This window comes from Leptosomus discolor, chromosome 11 (assembly GCF_034619465.1).
Source record: "Leptosomus discolor isolate bLepDis1 chromosome 11, bLepDis1.hap2, whole genome shotgun sequence".
In the NCBI taxonomy this organism is placed as follows: Eukaryota; Metazoa; Chordata; class Aves; order Leptosomiformes; family Leptosomidae; genus Leptosomus; species Leptosomus discolor.
Genome location: NC_141401.1, coordinates 11,270,535 through 11,288,707, shown reverse-complemented (window position 1 = coordinate 11,288,707; position 18,173 = coordinate 11,270,535). Strand labels below are relative to the sequence as shown.

At 42.5% G+C, this 18,173-nt stretch overlaps 1 protein-coding gene across 1 annotated transcript in view; it reads right to left on the bottom strand.

The window, feature by feature from the left end:
- HOMER2 (homer scaffold protein 2) overlaps positions 1–18,173 on the bottom strand; it is a 59,928-nt gene that overhangs the window by 29,412 nt on the left and 12,343 nt on the right. Inside the window, exon 2 of the mRNA XM_086471572.1 lies at positions 6,631–6,787. Within this exon, the coding sequence (XP_086327698.1) occupies positions 6,631–6,787 (157 nt within the window). The remainder of the gene's footprint in view (positions 1–6,630; positions 6,788–18,173) is intronic.

Here is an 18,173-nt window from a genome sequence, read left to right as displayed (position 1 = left end):
TCCTTTTATGTGGGAGGTTAATTAGTTCCATTTGCTGGAATTACTCTTTTTATGACTCCAGTATCATCTCCAGAGCTAACAATCATGTTGAAATTAGCTCCAACAGCTCATGAAATACTTAACATACTATGACAAAGAGAAGATGAAGGGCACCAAATATGTTCAAATTTCTGTATTACAGTAATCAGCCAGACCAGTACTGGAAATCTTTTCTTATGATATATGAAGGTTTCTTTTGTGGACAGGTATGGACAAGACTGCAGGAATACTGAATCAGTCAACTTAGATCTCCAGAGGTCAAAACCTGGTCACCTTTCCACCAGTTTACCCTAATGCAGCATCACCCTTAAGCTGGGATATGTCTTTTGGGCTCTTCAAACAGTAACAAGTGTCGCACAGTGCCTTTTTGATGAAAGGTCTTTTTCGTGTTGGTTCTTAATGTCAGAAGTATATGAAATATTAAGCTCATGCTCCCCCCACACCTCTGTTTTACGGCTGGCACTTTCTGGGATGACCAGAAAAGACAAGGTTTCCCACCCAGCCTGGAAGAAACAGCGTGAAGGGCAAAAAAGAGCACGGCAGAAAAAGTTGGGGAAAAAAAAAGGCAATATCCATCTCAGTTACCCTGTGGTGAAAAAAAAGCTTTGAAAAGCTGGAATAAAAAAAAATATTTTCTGCTAATTTAATCAGATTTTACCAGCAGGGGCTCTCTGGAAATCATAGTCCTGCCAGAGCTGCGGTCAGCAAAATAATCTTCAGGGTAAGGAGCGGGGCATCTCAGCATTTCAGCAGGCACAGGGTGGCCGGCTCGGACCCCAGCAGCACCATGCTCCTCTGGGATGCGCAGAGCAGTCCTGACAAGGCATGGCCTTAAATAAAACTAGGGCAGGCAAAACTGGAAATAAAAGAATCTCCATCTCTTTGACAAAACACACATGTATGCTCACCCACACCTTTCAAAACCATAGCATTCAATCCAGGATTTCTCTATACACGTTAAAAGAAAAGGCAACACACCACTTTGTAAGGTCACTCTTCATGTACATTTACATCCCTTTATCTTTGGCTATCCAAGGCTGTAAAATATCCTCTGACCATTTCACTACAAAGTGATTAAACCTGAAAATTTAGGTAGTTATATAGGTATTAAAAAAAAATTAGATATTTAAAAAATATAAAACACTGTACATCACCTAATTCATCAAGCACGGGTCAGGCAAACACACACTGATACTCTGAATGCCAAGAGGGAAGGTGATGTCGTCATTATTTCTGCTACACATTGCTGCAAATCAGATCCATGAGGTCTTAGAAGCACAGTTAAATGCTGCCACACCAACGCAGGCTCCTGGCAAGGTACACATTGCCAGAAGCCTTTTTTAATTCAGTGCCCAAAATTTTGTAATATCTAAATTACTTGATAGGTGTTTCCTGAGAAAGAGTTGCTATTGCTTCAACAGCTGAATTTACGTCAATGAAAGAAAAAAAAAAGAACATAAAGAACTAGCCAGATGAAGGAATTTCATCTGTGCTACCATACCCTGCAATTTTTTTCCTGTGAAAGGCAAGCTTCTTGAATGTAAGAGTCACCTTTTGGCAAAATACTCTAGGATATTTTTAACAAATATGTCTTAAAATAATTCCATTTCCATGGGCAAAGAAAATTATTTGTTTTGAGTCTTTGAACACAGCACTGGAAGAACTCTGAATTTCCTCTCCATGTGCTGAGGACACCTGCCTCTAGTCATGAAAACAAACAAAAAATGTGGTCATAAAGAGGTGGGCAGCCATTAAATTAGGTAGCATTTAGGACTGTTACAGGAACTGAGAAAGCCAGAAATACATCAAATATTAGCAGATTTACATATCACCCCCTCCTACCTCCCTAAGTATCTGCTAGCATGGGGCTCTGTCCCTGCCAGCTTCATTCTGCTCTGGAAATCATACTGTCCGTTCTTGCTGTGACACTCACTGATAGATCCCGTTACAAGGGCATACATGTTGCTTAATCAAACAGCTTCACCATACTACGTAAGGTACTGTATTCACTTTGGGGAAAATTATGTGAATACTGATTGGCAAAATCGGGCCCATGTTCTTATTCTCACGAATTGCAATTTACTTCAGAAGTAGACCCACTGATTCTCCTTTCCCAGCACAGCTATTTTTCTGGTTCTCTCTTCAATACTTTCACACACTTACGCCCAAGTTAGCTGCTGATCTTCAATATTCAAGGTAATTGTTAGGTAATAAACTCTTTTAAATGATCTAGCAACAGGGAATGAGTGTCAGCTGACTTTTTTTTTCTCTGAAACGAAGTCTTTGCTTCTGTATCAAGTACTCACCAAAATTACTCTTGCAATCACTCACCTTTTTAACCCTGATTTTAATTTTTTTTAGCCATCTGTTTAAGCATCTCACAGAGACAACTTAAGACTGGCATCTGAGATGACTCCTGCTGTGTCACTTTTCACTGCTGCTGCTATGTCAGAATGTCTCACTATACACTTTATTGCTGGCTATTAATTTTTACGATAGCTTTATGTTCCTTATTAACAATTTATTTCTCAAAAGATAAAAATGATGCTGTTGTAATCACAGGTTCTGTAGAAATATAACATCTGATCATTTGAAAATGAGGTCAGAAGCTTGTTTCTGAGGGATTATATTTCCTTCTCAAATTCTATACAGAAACAAGTTTCTCAACCTTTCCCTCTTGTCTGTATTGTTTGGATAATACGTATTTCAAATTTATAAAAAATAAACAAACGCACCAACCAGAGCACCACCATGCATTATTGCAGAGGATAATGGAGGACATTGGCCTGAGTAATTTTCATGCTTTCAAACTTTCTTTTTGCCTCTAACAGGCAGAATAACATAGGTCACTTAACAAGGAGCCCTGAGTGTGGCTTTCCCCCCAGACTACACAGCAACTGGGCACTTACAAGTTCATGTTCTCCCTGCATCATCACTGTATTTTGTCATTTTTCAACAGAGTTGACTTGCCCACCATGCTGGGCACCTCCATATGGTGAGGTCTCTTGGCTGCCTCATTAACACTGAATCAGTGTGTGCCCTTGCATTTTACTGTATCATTTCCTCCAGCATTCATTATTGCAGTTTAAACAGCCTCTGGCTAGAAAATTCTTAAAACATCATGATGAAATTCCTTTCTCAACAACATACAAGTCAATTATAATGTAATTAAAAGATATACTAATCTATTGCCTTGTTTGGTAATGGTATCTTGGTTAGCATCATCCAGTGCATATTTGTACGGCATCTGTGAAATCTTCTGCTATAAATTGTAAGCTACTGTCCACAGCACCTGTTTTTCTGTGAAAGATGCACGAATTACAATACCTGTTCTCTTCTAGCTTGGCAAACATGAAGAATTAAAGTGGTACAAGCTGCTTGGAATCTAGGATCTCCACTTTCAGTGCTTGACTGCCCAGGGATTTCAATGGGTTGTCATCAGGCCGGGAGGATTTGGAAGAAACCTGGCACCCGGAAAGTGTATGCTCTCACCTGGATGCCCTCCATCACATCGGACTCCTGGCTTTCAGCACAAGCCTCTTGCATACCCCTCTGTGAGGGAAGAGTTAAGTTCCCTTGACTTCACTCTGCTCCCTACCTTTACCCTACTCCCTTTCTGTCCCATTCTCCTCTGCTGCAATGCCCATCTTCGCCACTTCTGCATGTACCAGCCAAGCCCTTCTGTCCTTCCTCACAACTTGGCAAAGGGGTAAGGACCCGAAGGCCGTGTCCTACTGTGCCAGGCAGCGGAGTCAAGCAACTCCCCTGCCCGTCTGCCAGCTGTGCTCACAAAACGAGTTCCCAATATTTACGCCCTTAAACACACAGGCTCAGTGGTTCCCTTAACCCCCCTTCAGCCCACTTCTAAGTCCTCCTGCTCCCCTCTGCCCTGCAGCACCCTTCCTCATCCTCCTGCACCCCAGGCGTTTGGAGACGAGGGGTAGAGACCTGCCAGAAACAAGAAGGGGACAGGCTATGCCTGCTGGGAGAAGAGAGGATGGGGCTGAAGGATAGGGGACTGCAGAGAGTCTGGCCCTTTGGGGACAGCATCAGCAGCCTGACAAGCCACTCCTGCGAGAATTGCAGCCCATCAGGTTGGTGGTGCATCAGGAGAAAACTAAACACTCATCAGGTTGACATTATGCAGCCTGCCCCATGTTCTGCACAACAGCAGTGCCGGAGGGTTCCAGCAGCCCCATGCTACTCCGTTTCCTTGCAATTCAACACGCTGCCCAGAGCGATATGTTAAATGCTAAAAGTAAAATAAAGCTTACGCAACTGGGTAACAAACAATGTTTAAGTGAAGTGCCCTGTATTCTTGATCACTATAAAATACTTTTATTGTTACTATGTAACGTCAACATAAGATTAAAAATAGCCCAGAATTAATCCAACAGCTGCATATGAGTTGGATTTAAGTGAGATTTCACTGCAAGCCAGTGGGCATTGTACATGTTTGTCTCAAACTGTCAGAACAGCCCCTCTGCATTTCAGACAAGGATGGAGAGCTGTAAGAGATACACGTCCTTCAGCAACACCCTCCTTCTAGGGCCAAGTCCTTTAATTTACTTGAGCTTCAGCCTTTTTGTCTTTAAAAACAGAGATAACTTCTGCATGCGGTGATGCCATGATGCTAATGTATCTGGTATTTGCCAACACATGGAAGACGTTATTCTAATAAGTGAGATGTACAGAAAGCAGGACAACACCAACCAATGCTGTCTATATTCTTCCTCACAGTCCTACCCAGTTTCATTTTTGTCTAGAAAAGCAGGTCAAAATACTAAACAATAGTTGTTTGAGGGAGAAAAGCAACTTTTAACTTATTTGGGTATAAACACCCTTCTTTTTCCAAATCAGCACTCTTAAAACAGACAGGCAGGGTAACTGGGGACTCTCCAGAGGTGAGTGTGAAGGTAGCATCTCTTCTCGAGCTCTTCCTTATTCAGCAAAGGTTCAATATAAGAGGAATAATTCATGTGGCCAGCAACTGATTGTTTCTCAGGAAGCCTCAGGGGAGAATTTTAATCATGGAAAGCTCACCTTCTTCTGGGACATGCTAAAACAGGGGGGTGGTTCCTTCTGAATGTCTTTTGGGCAGATTACAAAGCAAAGCTTGGATGCCCATCTTGTTCTCAGAACACACTTTGCAGTTCTGGGCAGGACCTCTGGCTGTGGGCATATGCTGCCCCTGCAGCTTCCCCCTGCCACATACAGTAATTACTTTCTTTTCATTAATTAGTCTTAATGCATGCATACCCATCCACAAATCAAGCAACCCACTGCTGCAAGTACAGCAGTTTTGGCTTGGAAGTCACGCTCGCCTGGGTTTATAAAGCCAACAGCCCACTACCACCAGTACCAGCTTCACCCGAGCTGGAGTATCTGTGGGGTGTAAGCAAACTGGGCGGGGGGGGGGGACGCTCAGCATTCCCCAGCAAGTTGCAGGCATTGTGTGTGCCAGTCGCAAACTGAGGTAGCCAGGGTGGTTAGCTGATGTTTCTGGAAATGAACACACCGGCACAAACAGCATAATGATGGTGATATATTAATGCTGTACCCATGTCAATGAAACATTACCACCAATTTAAGCAGGCAGTATGGCTGATTTATAAGCCAATATATAACCAAATACAGCACAGGAGATGTTTGGAAAAATAAGTATGTGAAATAGGCATGACAAATAGAAAAGCTTTATTAAGGGATGATTTCTATGATCTCTCTCTCCCAGGACAGTGATATTTTAACATCCTCATCCAAACAGGAACACAGACAAACAAGTTGTAAACTTGTTTTGTTACCCTGTGGTTTGTGCTTTGGCAGAAATGACCAAAGATTTTTGTACATGAGTGAAACGTTTTAAGTTATACCTCTGACTGGGGTCTGCTAGAAGAAAGCGGTCACCTTACAAGTTACTTTGGAGGGACTAATCAGAGGGATAAGCCTAGTATGTAATAAAAACGGTTGTCGAGCAATCCATTCAATCCGACTGATTGTGATTCTTACAGGAAATGCTTCAGCACACTGCCTGGTAATGCAAAATAAAATAAGAAAAAGAGTGATGGGGGGACAGTCTTCATGCCTACTTTGTCACTTAAGGCTGATAACTCCCATGAGAAAGCTGAAGAAAATTAAGTGCTAACCTGTAAACAGTTCAACCAGGCAAAAGAGAATAGGCAGTTGGCATTTACATTAAAAGCTCTAGTCTCCACAAATCTGTCTCCTCATTCACTTTAAAAAGAACATTTTTTCATCAAAAAGGCCTCAGCCTTATCTACCTGATACTGGTGGTGGTTTTAGATACTGTGCTACAGACTCAATTGGGACACTTAAAGCTCTTGCCTCATTAAGATTCTGAAGTCAAACTAGTCAAGAGATAACATCAATTAAGTTTGGCAAAAATCACTTTTAAGGTGCCCTGGGTTTTTCCAATTATCACTACAAGTGTCCATAATGGATTATATAAAAAAAGAAAGAGTATTTATGAACTTAAGTGCTTAACGTAGCCCATCTAGGTCTGTCTTTAGCCAGGGCTGACAGTCATGATCCTCTCTGCACAGTAAACACACCAGGGTACCATCAGCTTCCTACCTTGGCTCCATCCACACTGATAATCCGATAGCTGTTTCGCGTGCTGTCATAGAAGTAGGAAACAGTTACAGCCTGCTTGCTTGCGGGAACCCAGTTCTTCTTCGTGCTGGGGTCAATTTGGAAGACATGGGCTCTGGTGGTGAAGATGGGCTGTTCTCTGGAATAGGGAGGGACAGGAGAAATGGATGCATGAGTCTACGGAAGATGAAATGTCCCAGAAGCCCAGCCTTGACCAGGCATATTGAAAGCACAAGACAGAGGGCACCTGACAATCCCCCAAGCTAAAAGGCAGACCAGTGATGCTTCCGAGCCACGATCCTGCCTTGGGTACCCCTCCTTGGCATCCCTAAGTGACACTCAGCACCCTAAAGTTACTGCTATAGCCCAGGTAGCAATTGGCTTTTTTTTCTCCCCATGTTATACTAACTCGGTACACACCTTTTCCTCAAAACATTTATTTCCAGGAAAAGACACTCACATGCATTCTTTCTTTCCCTATCCACATATTTTGCCAAAAGCAGTGACAAGCCCCCCATGGCTGGAATTCCTCCTGCCACAGATTCCTGTTGAACCGCTACCTACAGCCAGGGTTCCTCTGTGGGTGCACCAAGGACTCCAGAGACCTACAGGCACAGTATAATTACTGAAATATTAATCTCTATCCCTAGAATCCCACTGTCCTGTGGATGCGCATGAAAATTTCATCAGATGCAAAAACAGTCAATCATCCTGTGGAGCAAGGGGGAAAAGAAACACAACCAGAACCCTGTGTTGATATATATTGCCTTTCAGTTCAACTCTCAATAGACGACATACTGCCCCTGACACCCCATTCCTAAATGCCAGCCCTCGGATGCTTTTTCTCATCAAGAAAACTGTGCACACAGAGGAGGGGCTTTGTTTTACCTTCAACACATGACAAGGCAAATCACACATAAAAGCAGAGAAGACGCAGGACCAAAAGAACAAAATGTGATATACACACTAAGTCACCTAGGTTGAAGACCAGAATTAAGACTTACTTAAAGGCCATAAAATTAAATTAATTTCCAACTACACCTTTAATTCAAGTTTAGAAGTAGAAGTGAACTACAAATCAAGCTCTGCTGTGCTTTTATATACATTCTGCTTTTAGTTCTTAAAAGCTACAGTATATAACAGCCTACATTAAATGTACTGCTCAATATATTCTTATCCCATACAAAATAATATATCATGAATAGTTACACTTGACAGAATTATGACAGGATTCTAAAACAATTGTACTACAATAGAGTTACCGCCCAAAAATGTTTACCACATGGAAACTGAAAAGGCTGCCAGGCTGAGTTTTGCACAAAGCAAATGAAAAGAGGTAGGTGAAAGGCCAGAGAGATCTCTCACTCTCATGCTATTCTTTGCTATTCATATAAATAATTATCTTCTATTATTCTCGGTCCCATAGTTTTGGAATTATGTTTTTATTAACATTTCTATAATCTTCATCTCCTTTTATATCCACCTGTTCATTTTTAGAACAGAACAACTTCAAGTACTGTATGTAGGAACTGTATCAAATGTCACACATGATCTTGACCACTGCAGTTAAATTAAAATCGAGGGGAGTAAATTTACTAATACCAAACAGATGAAGCAATTTAAGTGTAGAATTAGCTCAGGAAAGACGGAGTGAGCTTGCAAAGCCTCAGGAGGGGTAAAATAAAACAATGGTTTTCTCCTTGCAAGACACATGCGAAGTTTTACATTCTTCCAGGGGCTGCCATGCAGGTTTCTGGATGGGCAGCTGTGCTGAACCCTGTAAAATACTTACATGAAATAAATCTAAATTACAATGGGACTGTCATGTTACAGCTGTGAAAGACCAGCATATGCTTCAGCTCTTCCTTATCAGTAACTCACTGAACCTGACTCATTTCACACACTAAAATCGATGCCGTCCACAGCTGGGAGGAAAGAAGGGGCAGGTCTCTGCAACATTTTTTAAATATTTCCATCATCCATTACACAGGATTAGCAGTGTAACACCCACGAAGGTCATGGAGTTTGTTTGCAATAGGAATGCAGGGAAGGGAAGTTTCCCCCAAGCTGCTTACTCTTTTAATCTAAAAATATGTACTTTCCCTGAGTGAAGAATAATTTTGCATTTATTTCACCTTTTACTTAGCTCTATATTTTTAGTGGATTCAACTAATAATTGCTTTTACTAATGGTAATATGACCTATATATTGCAGTCTAAACTTTCAGAAGTTTCCTCCACACAAACCTATTCCACAAACAACTTTAACTCTGTTAACTCATCTTAATGATACCAGAAAACACTGTCAAAACTATGCCTGGCCTCTCTGCAGCAGGAGCAGTAAGCATATAAAGTAAATCTGGAGATAATAAAAGTAGAAAGAAGGGAAAAACTATCTCCATTTTTTCAGGAGTCTTGTAAGCACTGTTCTCAACAGGAGCTGTATACACGCATCCAAGTGGATAAATTAATTGATAATGAAGCTCAGGGCTTGAGATAGCCATCTATGCATTCATGTGGGTCTTTTATCAGAAAAAAAAGGCAAAACCTGACTAGGTTTCTAAACCTTATGATTATTAAACAAAAAAAAAAGTGTATTTTGTATTCCTGGGTGCAAACAGCAGCCCTACCACTCACAGTGATAGTGTGCTAGTTGATAAATTATGAAAAAAAAAAAAAAGGAAATGTGATGTGTAAACTTAAGCATTTTAACTCATTCACAGTAAGAGAGCTGTTGACCTTTCATTGAGACTCAGATTTGGAAGGGCCAGCTGGTTGCTCTCCACGTATGCCTTTGACCTTTCCGATGTAAGTGGCTCTACAAGGCAGCAAAGCCCCAGGACTGATTTTTTGACCCCCTGGAGCAGACGAAGCAACCCCAGGACACAACCTCCTGGAGAGATTTCCCAGTGTTGGCTTGTAATAATTAAGAAAAGAAGATGCATTTCTGCGGCCGTGCCTGCCCTGCCACACTCCCTGCTGCCAAATCCACCTGCAGGTCTGCGCTCAGCCGTTAGCCCAAGGAGCCCAAACCCATCAGCAGGGAGCATGAGCCAGTGCCACCACGCTTTCCCTCACACCACGGCAGGTCAGCAAAACCAGCAGCATTGACAAACTCCAGTGGTGCAGCTTTTAACATGGGGGGGAAATACCCTCTGTCATTGTATTGCAAACTCCTTTAACCAGTGAACCACATACAAGCAACTATAAAACTGTGGCATTCGATTTTCAGATGAAACACTGAATTAGACACTTTTAAAACACTGACCACGGCCTTACAGAGCTCCAAATTGAGAAGGATTATCCTGCGTTACTCACTTGCAACTTTTGACATTCAAGAAAGCACTTTACTGACAGAGGAATGCCTTCATTTTCCAGGGTTTTTTCCCTTTTCATTTTATCAGAGATTTATCAAATTTTACGCTTAAAACAGCAAACTTGAAATTCCTGCAGCATATCCTGCTCATTTGAGCCCCTGTAACTGGTCGTTACATGAGACTGCCAGTTTGCCCCGGGGAGGCAGGAAGCAGTGGCGCTGCCAGCCAGGCTTGCAGACTCATAAATCAGAAGACAAAGAGAGTTTATGAATGTTTAAAATCTCATTAATTTTAACCAAAGTTGTTAATGATTGATTAAATACTCTTTTAAAAAAATCAGTTTAAAATTCAATTTGACAGTAACATCCACTGTTTAGAGTAAAGCTGCTTGAAAAGTAGCAAACTGAGATGTAAGTTATAGCTAATAGTTCTTTGTTTAATAATGCAGATTAAGACAGAAAATGCACTTTGATAAGCTTTTTTATTATTAAAAATGGCCAGCATGTTTTATAAATATGATTGCAATTTTTCAAGTCATGGTTTTTTCACATTTTAGTTGACTTTTAATTTCCATCCCTGCGTCATAAGAGACAAATCTCAAGTAAAAAACAATCATTCTCCATTAACTTAGAGATATGTCATAAACCTTTTCTGAAGAATTTACAAAGCAAAAATCGAGATTCTGGAGCTAACCGCACCCACAGCTGTGTGAGATACAGTATCACTTCCTGGTTAATATACAACCATGCCAAATTTTACAAGTGTGTGACCAGCTGCCAGCCATGTGTTTTATATTATTCTTCCTAATCAATGGGAATGAGCTCTCACTTAGGAAAAGTTCAAATTATTTCATTCAAAGTTCCTTGTTTATCATTTGAATCATAAGCACAACCAGTGATTTAAATCACTTCAGCTGTAAAGAGCCTTTGCTGACTGGCAGCCAGCACCATAAGGGCTCCGGGATATTGGTGACTGATGGAGACACGGCATGGTGAGCCCTGGCTGGGCAGCCAGCCAGCATCTGGGAGAGCCCCTGCCCCCAGACCCTAGCCACACACGGGGCCGCGTGGAGCCAGCTCCGAACAAGGCACTGATACACTTCCTTTTGGGAGCAATCTTTTTCAGCAGTAAATACAACTCCGTGACACATGTGGGTGCCTGTGCGATCAGCACACAAGTTTTTAAATGTGCAAAGTGTCCAGTGCACATTGGGTGGACGTGCTGACTGAGCAGTAAGTAGAACAAAACAGTCCATTTACTTGTTGTAGAATCTGGAACATCAGATGTACTTGTGACAGGAGCTCTGGTACTCCACCAGAGGCAAAATCACTATTTGCGCAACTTTCATGAACAGATCACATAAAATTTTGGGGATAATGATTCCTAGTTTACAGGACAGGATTATTTGTGCTCTCCCCACACTAAAACTAGACAGCCTTGCATTAGTTGCCTAATTTACCAATTGGAATAAGCGTATTTTTTTTAAATAACATGTCCTCATATAACTGCCATTTGGTGGAGGATGCACATGCCTGCAGACAGTGTGTCAGAATGGAGTTTTTAGAACATGGTGCTTCCTGCTACAGGCCAGCATCATGCACACGCTGAGGTTTATACTACCTGACAGCACCAGCAGATCTGCAGTGATTTGCTATAACAAGTATTAGATAATGAGGATCTTTCAAGAAAGAAGAGTAGGTACAAACCCAAAACCCTACATTGTGACACACCCACCATCACTGGTCATGATACAAAAAATGTTACTTGCTAAACACAACATAATAAACCTGGTGTCAATAGGTATTTGGATTGAGCATCGCTACTACTGCCTGACAGTGCAATAAAAAGAACTAATCCTTTATGTATATCTTCACATATAATGTAGTTCGGAGTGCCAGCTGCACACGCACTGCTCTCCCACCAGGCCACCTGGCAGCCGCCCTCAGCTCCTGTGCGAAAGCAGGACAGTAACCACGCCAGCTCCCAAAGCCACCAAGCATTACCTGTGCCTCTGATTTCTCAAAAATGCATGCACAGAAAATACATTCAAAGGCTAAGAGCACATTAGTGAGACAAACTTATGCCTTCGGTCCCAAAAAAACCTGAATAAATATATCTTGCCTCTTGAAAGCAGCAAGCTCTTCAGTCACCCCTCCAAGACCCCAGAAGCCACCAAATGTCCCCCTTCAGCCAGCAGCAGGGGGCTCCTACGCCTCAGGGTGCACAGCTGCCCTGCCAGGCTGCTGCTGCCTTGCCTTTCTAGATTTTACTGTTGCATGATGGCCCCTGAGCTCATGGGTAAAGATTTTCCCCCTATTTGAAATACTTCTCAGTGAAAGTCCAGGCAAGTAATGATGTCTAAAAATTACCTGTGAAAATAATGTTTCTACCCATAACACTACTCACTTGTTCATACATGCACATCTCAAACTTGAAAAAACAACCAACCCCTCTCCCCAAAACACCAAAACGCAACTAAAAGCAGACCTCTGATGAAGGACGTAACTGCTGTGGGGAGAAGCTACAGCTCATGGTGTCATACTTGGTAATTAGCACACCGGTTGCAGTTCAAACACAAAATCGATCTTTGCTCAAAGCAAAAGAGAGAGTCCGCTGTTCTCCAGCCTGTTACCTCTACCTATGCAAGGCTCGTGCCATCTTGGATCGAGTCTTTTCAGGAATTGGAAAACCACATGAATTAGATACTTAATGACGACCAAGGACTAAGTCAGAGGACACCTCCTCGCCTCACTGCATGCACTCCAGTCAAGACAAGTGCATCTCCCTTACGCTCGCCACAAACAAAGCAAATTCAGCTGTCTCAGCCCAATTCCCTGAGGTACTGTAACCTCAGCGTTCATCAGTGCCCAGTTCATGGCTGGGTCAGGGACCGGGAGGGCAGGCTGGGTCCAATCAGCACATGCAATATGCAGAGCTGGGGAGAGGCGAACGCTAAACCTGCACTTTTTAGAGATGTGGTAGCAGCAAACCAGCATTATGAAAGCAGGCAGCTTGCTCCCTTCCCAAATTGGCATACGCTAATTAATTCAGGTCATTCAGATCTCATCAGCTGCGACATGCAGGTTCTGGTGCTGGCTGCCAGCGTACACAACCAGCAGAAGTGAAGAGCCTGTTTCAACTTGCAAGGGTGCAAAACTCATAGCGTGAAGCAAGCAGGTGGGTAATGGCTCCATTTTACACCTGGGGAAACAGCCAGCGAGAGTGAGATGGCATCCCGGGACAACAGAGCCAGTAGCAAGCCTGGAAATAAAATTAAATCACCTCGTTTCCTCTCTGTAGCTTTGCTATTACTATCATTGCAGGGCCGTTTTATACCAGATCTTCTACCCAGGCAAGTTTTTGACTACGTGAATTTAAAAAGCTAAATCAACCGCTGAATATTCACCACTCAACAAAAGATACTATTGTAAAAATTAAGTCTTTACAGACCAGAGAGAAGCTATTGGTGATTTTAACAACTGCTCCAACACAATGTGGAGGAAGGTGCCAGCCCTGCAAACAACCTGCCTACAGCTAAGCGCTGGTGGCTGAATGCGGGTGTGCCCAGAGCTGCTTGGCTCCACAGACCTGGGCAGCTCCCGTTTGTCCTGCAACACAAACAGTCCTCCTCATGCAGGTATTTCCACAGCAAAAATTGCTTGGAAGGATGGAGAAGCCACCCTGAGCAATACACAGCAGGAAGGGAGCGTGCAGAGAGAAGACGGAGGCGTTAATATCTGCTGTACACAAGGGACAGGAGAACAGGCCCAGAGCGATAGGCTGTGTTAGCAGGAGAAAACTCTGGGTTTGCTATTCTTTTTTCTCTCCATAAAGAAAAAAATAAATATGCGGCCATCCCTGAAGCTGCATTTGTCAGTACTCTGCTAGCCAAGCCCTGCGCTCCCGGATGGTGCTCCCTGCTGCAGGGTGAAACAGCAGGTACAAAGAAGGGTACAGGGAACAACCTCTGAAAAACCCAGACTAGTAGGACAGAAATTACACCATCCTTAAAAAAAAAAAAAAAAAAAAGAGAGAGCGAAAACAAGAAAGAGAAACAGCTATTTTTAAAATACAATTTACTCAAAGTCCTTCTTTTCAGTCTTTCAGCTACAGAAACTCCTATTTTGTAGGCAGACTGATCTTCTCGCAATCAGGTGGAAAAGAAGTGCTGAATCTGGCAGCAGCGCTAATCGAGGGCAAGATTGTGCAACTCATTCAAATAACCACAGTCATGATTCTCTGGCACCCACTTTATACTAGATTTGATACCAACTCACCTGCAGAAATATATGAAATTCATGCAAAAAGATCCATCTTTTTAGCTCCCTTTTTTACAGACATTATTATTTCAACAGACAGAATGTAATTAGCAAAAGTGCTTCTTGCATTTGTAGGAAATATAATAGTTCCAGCTACTTAGAAAAAAATTAAGAAAAAAACCTAGCTAGCTAAAGAGAAATTTTCCATTAAAAGCACAGACATTAATTAAACTAATTTTTGATTTGCAGCTGAGTAAGTCCAAAAGAATAAATCTTGAGGACAAAAGCTCTCTGTATGAAAATCATTGTAACATCTGTGAGGTCTCACAATACCATTATCCCTTTATGAAGCCAATATACAAATTAAAAGGCTTAACTTGGGCAGTGAAAAAGCTCACACTTTATTTTTGGGCTATCTCCAGACGGCTATTAACTTTCAAGACACTGTGAATAAACACTTATACACAAGTGACAGGAACTGAGAGGATCCTGAACTAATCCTCCACAGGTAAGGTTATTTAGTAGAAAAAAAACCAAACAACCAAACAAGTTGAGGCATGTGTGTGTGAAACTGGTTGTGTTACTCTGATTATTTCAGAGATTTTTCCTGAGAAGACATTGAAAGAGGATCCATAAATTTGCACCCCCCAGTAATGTTTACACTGCCTCCCATTTGCATAGAGATAAATTCAAGCCCTATTAAACTGAAAAAATATTTGTAGTCTGTTTACGCCCAGCACCTCTCCTACCCTTGTTGACAAATGAGGCTGCATCAGCACATAAACAGACACCAAAGCCTTCCTGTTTCTCTGGATCAGTTAAAAACTACATCCTCTGGGCTCGCCCCAGCTCCAGTAGAGTTAATTCTTTTTCCACAGCCTCCTCTGTGGCACAATGTTTGCATTGTAATATTTCAGCAAGAGAGTGCCATTGTAAATTGAAAGTGTAAATCTTGGAGCAGAGAGCACAAGTCTGCAGGAGAGGCAGAGCAGCCTCCCGCTGCGCCTTGCCCCATGCCAGCAGTCCCCACCCAGGCACAACCCAGGGAACACTGGGTTCGCTCCAGCTCCCCAGGCTCTGGCTCACAGACCTGCATGCACACACCAAAATCTACCCCGTGCAGCTGTTGTGAGGAAGGACGAAGGACCAGTATGCACCAGCCTGGCATTTTACATGTTGGGGGCTGCTCTGGAAAGCTCTCGGTGAGACCCTCTGCCGCAGTGCAGGGAGGCTCAAGCAGGAGGGACCCCACAGGAGCTCATTATGGGGGGGGGTGTGCAGGGCTGAGCCAGCCCAGGGGTACCCCACATGCAGGAAACACTCAGCTCACCCCGACGAGACACACATCAGCCTCTGCTGCTGTCAGAGCAGCCCAACCAAACCCGACTAAAACCACAGCTCTGCAGCTCTGTGTCACCACAAATTTTCTCACATGCAGGTAAAACCATGGGAGTTGGCTGGTTTGCTTTACAAAGGAGAAATAAGGAGGCAGTGTACAGATCTGAACTGCATCAAGGTCCTTGAGCACCATCCAAAACCAAGAGTCAGTGCTCCTCAGAGCCCTCACCTGCCCCGCAAGTGCTGCCCAGGAGCCCCCAGCACCAGCCTTGCTGGGGGAGATGAGGTGCCAGCAGCCCCAGTCACTCCCAGGCCTCCTCACCCCACATGAGACACCATACACATCTAGAGTTAGCATTGGTGAGATATGATCAAAGAACATAAAGTAATGTAGACAATTTTGGAGAAAGAAAATAATGTATTTTGCATTTGTAGACCAGCAAGAAAATCCATGAGCATGCTAGTGGAGTCTTCATAATCATTATTAATCCTTTGCAGTATGTCTTCTGTGTGACAGAAGGCTGGGGACACTTTGAGGTTGCGTGCACTATTTGGTGTTTATTTAAAAATTAAGAGATTAAATGTCAGAGGATATATGATCAAAATACATTGTCCATACAAACAGAAGATGGAAGTGAAAGACCATGGTTGCGTTTGTGCATGTAAAAGCCACTGACACCACCAGGGCAGCATCTCTATGTTTAGGACCTTTTCTCCTCCCATGCTATAAGAATTTGCATGGCAGATGAGGTTATCTTCGCACAAAGAAATCTGAAAAGTTGATTTCAATCAGTAGCATAATCAAAGCCTCACTATTGCAAAATAATATGATTAAACACTCCATTATTTCAAATGCCACAGAACTAAGCGGATCCTTGGAGGGGAGTACTTTTGTGCACTAATCCATGCATGTAATTATCGATATGCTTTCCCATGCCCTATTCAAGTGCTCTCCCCTGAGGCTTTTCTTCCACTTACACTAGGGGAAAAAAAACGCCAATCAGTTCAGTTTAAAGAACAAGTTGTATAACTCTTTTTGATCTACCGCCTAAAGGATCAAATAAGGAATTCTACCAACCGTAACATCAGAAGCAAATGATAGGGCTTTGCTTGTCCCGGTGGCCACCACCACAGGCAGGCACACAGGCAGGGCACAGCGTGCCCTGTGCTGGTACATGCTGCGACTGGAGATGCTGCCAGAGCACCTGGGCTAATAAAACACTCAGGTCTGAGTGCTTTATCAGACTGCAAGAAAAAGGGTGCCAACAGACGGTTTAATACAAGGATGCATGCCTTTAATGAAACTTAAGCATGTAAAAATTAAAAGCAATTAAAGAATAAGCAATTTAGTCTGTAAGAGATTAGAAAGATGCAAACCAATGCCCGCACTGGGTTTTTGGTACACGTATCAACTTGCCTGTGCTGAGAACAGCTCCGGGCTGGCAACAGCGCTGCCATGTTTAAATAGATTTGTGGCTACCAGCCTGCCTCTAGAGCAAATCATCTAGAAGACAAGAATCACCAACTGTAATCAAGAGCAGCAAAGATGGTGTATTAAAAAGAGCAAAGGGAGGTTCCAGCGCGAGTACCTCCCCTGTGCTCACAGCCAGGAACGCCACAGCTGCAGTCAAGAAAGGGCAAGGTGCTGGGCACAAACGAGCACTGCTAAAGCCAGCATCATTCCTCACTCAGTGCAGTTTAAATTAGACTATCTGGAAAAAGGCAGATTTCCATTTTCTAGTGATTCCAATAGACTAATAGAATCAACAACATAATATTTGGGTTGCTACTAGGACACAAGCAGCACCTCTAAGGAGCCGGCGGACATGGTTCTTGAAACTAATGTATTTACTAGGAGCCAATAAGATCATGGAACGACACATTTCTTCTGCTTCAAGTTAAAAATACAAAGGAAATTTCAAACATTTAGAAGCTAATGTTATTCACTTTAATCTTTAAAAATATAACACCATCTGTTGCCATCAGATTTACAGTACAGATCTCAGATATGTACATTTATTTGTTGGTATAAAAAGCTGTCAGCAAACCCAGGCAAAAGTGAAGATCCTCTGGTAATCTCCTGAGCTTTAGGAAGAAAAACAACTAAATCTGAAAACTTAACCAACAGGTTATTCATCAGAAACACATTATCTACAAAACAAAAAAAGCCACTGCTCCCCTTGCCACAAAAAAAACCCACAAAAACAAACACCTACAACTTGCTGACATCGCAACCTGCGCATATTCACAGGTAGTATTGGGAGAAGCTTATCCCAGAAATTCCTGAACCTCAACAGTGACCTATTTCTGCTCCCCACAGTCCTGCTCCCTTGGCACTTCTGACTTCTGCATGCCAACGCTGCCAACTTTGAGGGTTATGTGAGGTAGGGGTTATACAAGGTGTGGGCTATGAGAGGATTTAATTTCAAGTATCAGCATTTTTCATGCAATGCAGGTTCCATAACTAAAGACTATAATGCAAATATGCAGAAAAAAACCCAACATTCTCATGTCAGCAGAGTCTCAAAAATTAGTGTGGGCTGGCTGAAAATTTGTAGAATGAACAAAACATAGTACACATTCTTATTATAAACTTATTATGCAAGATGAGT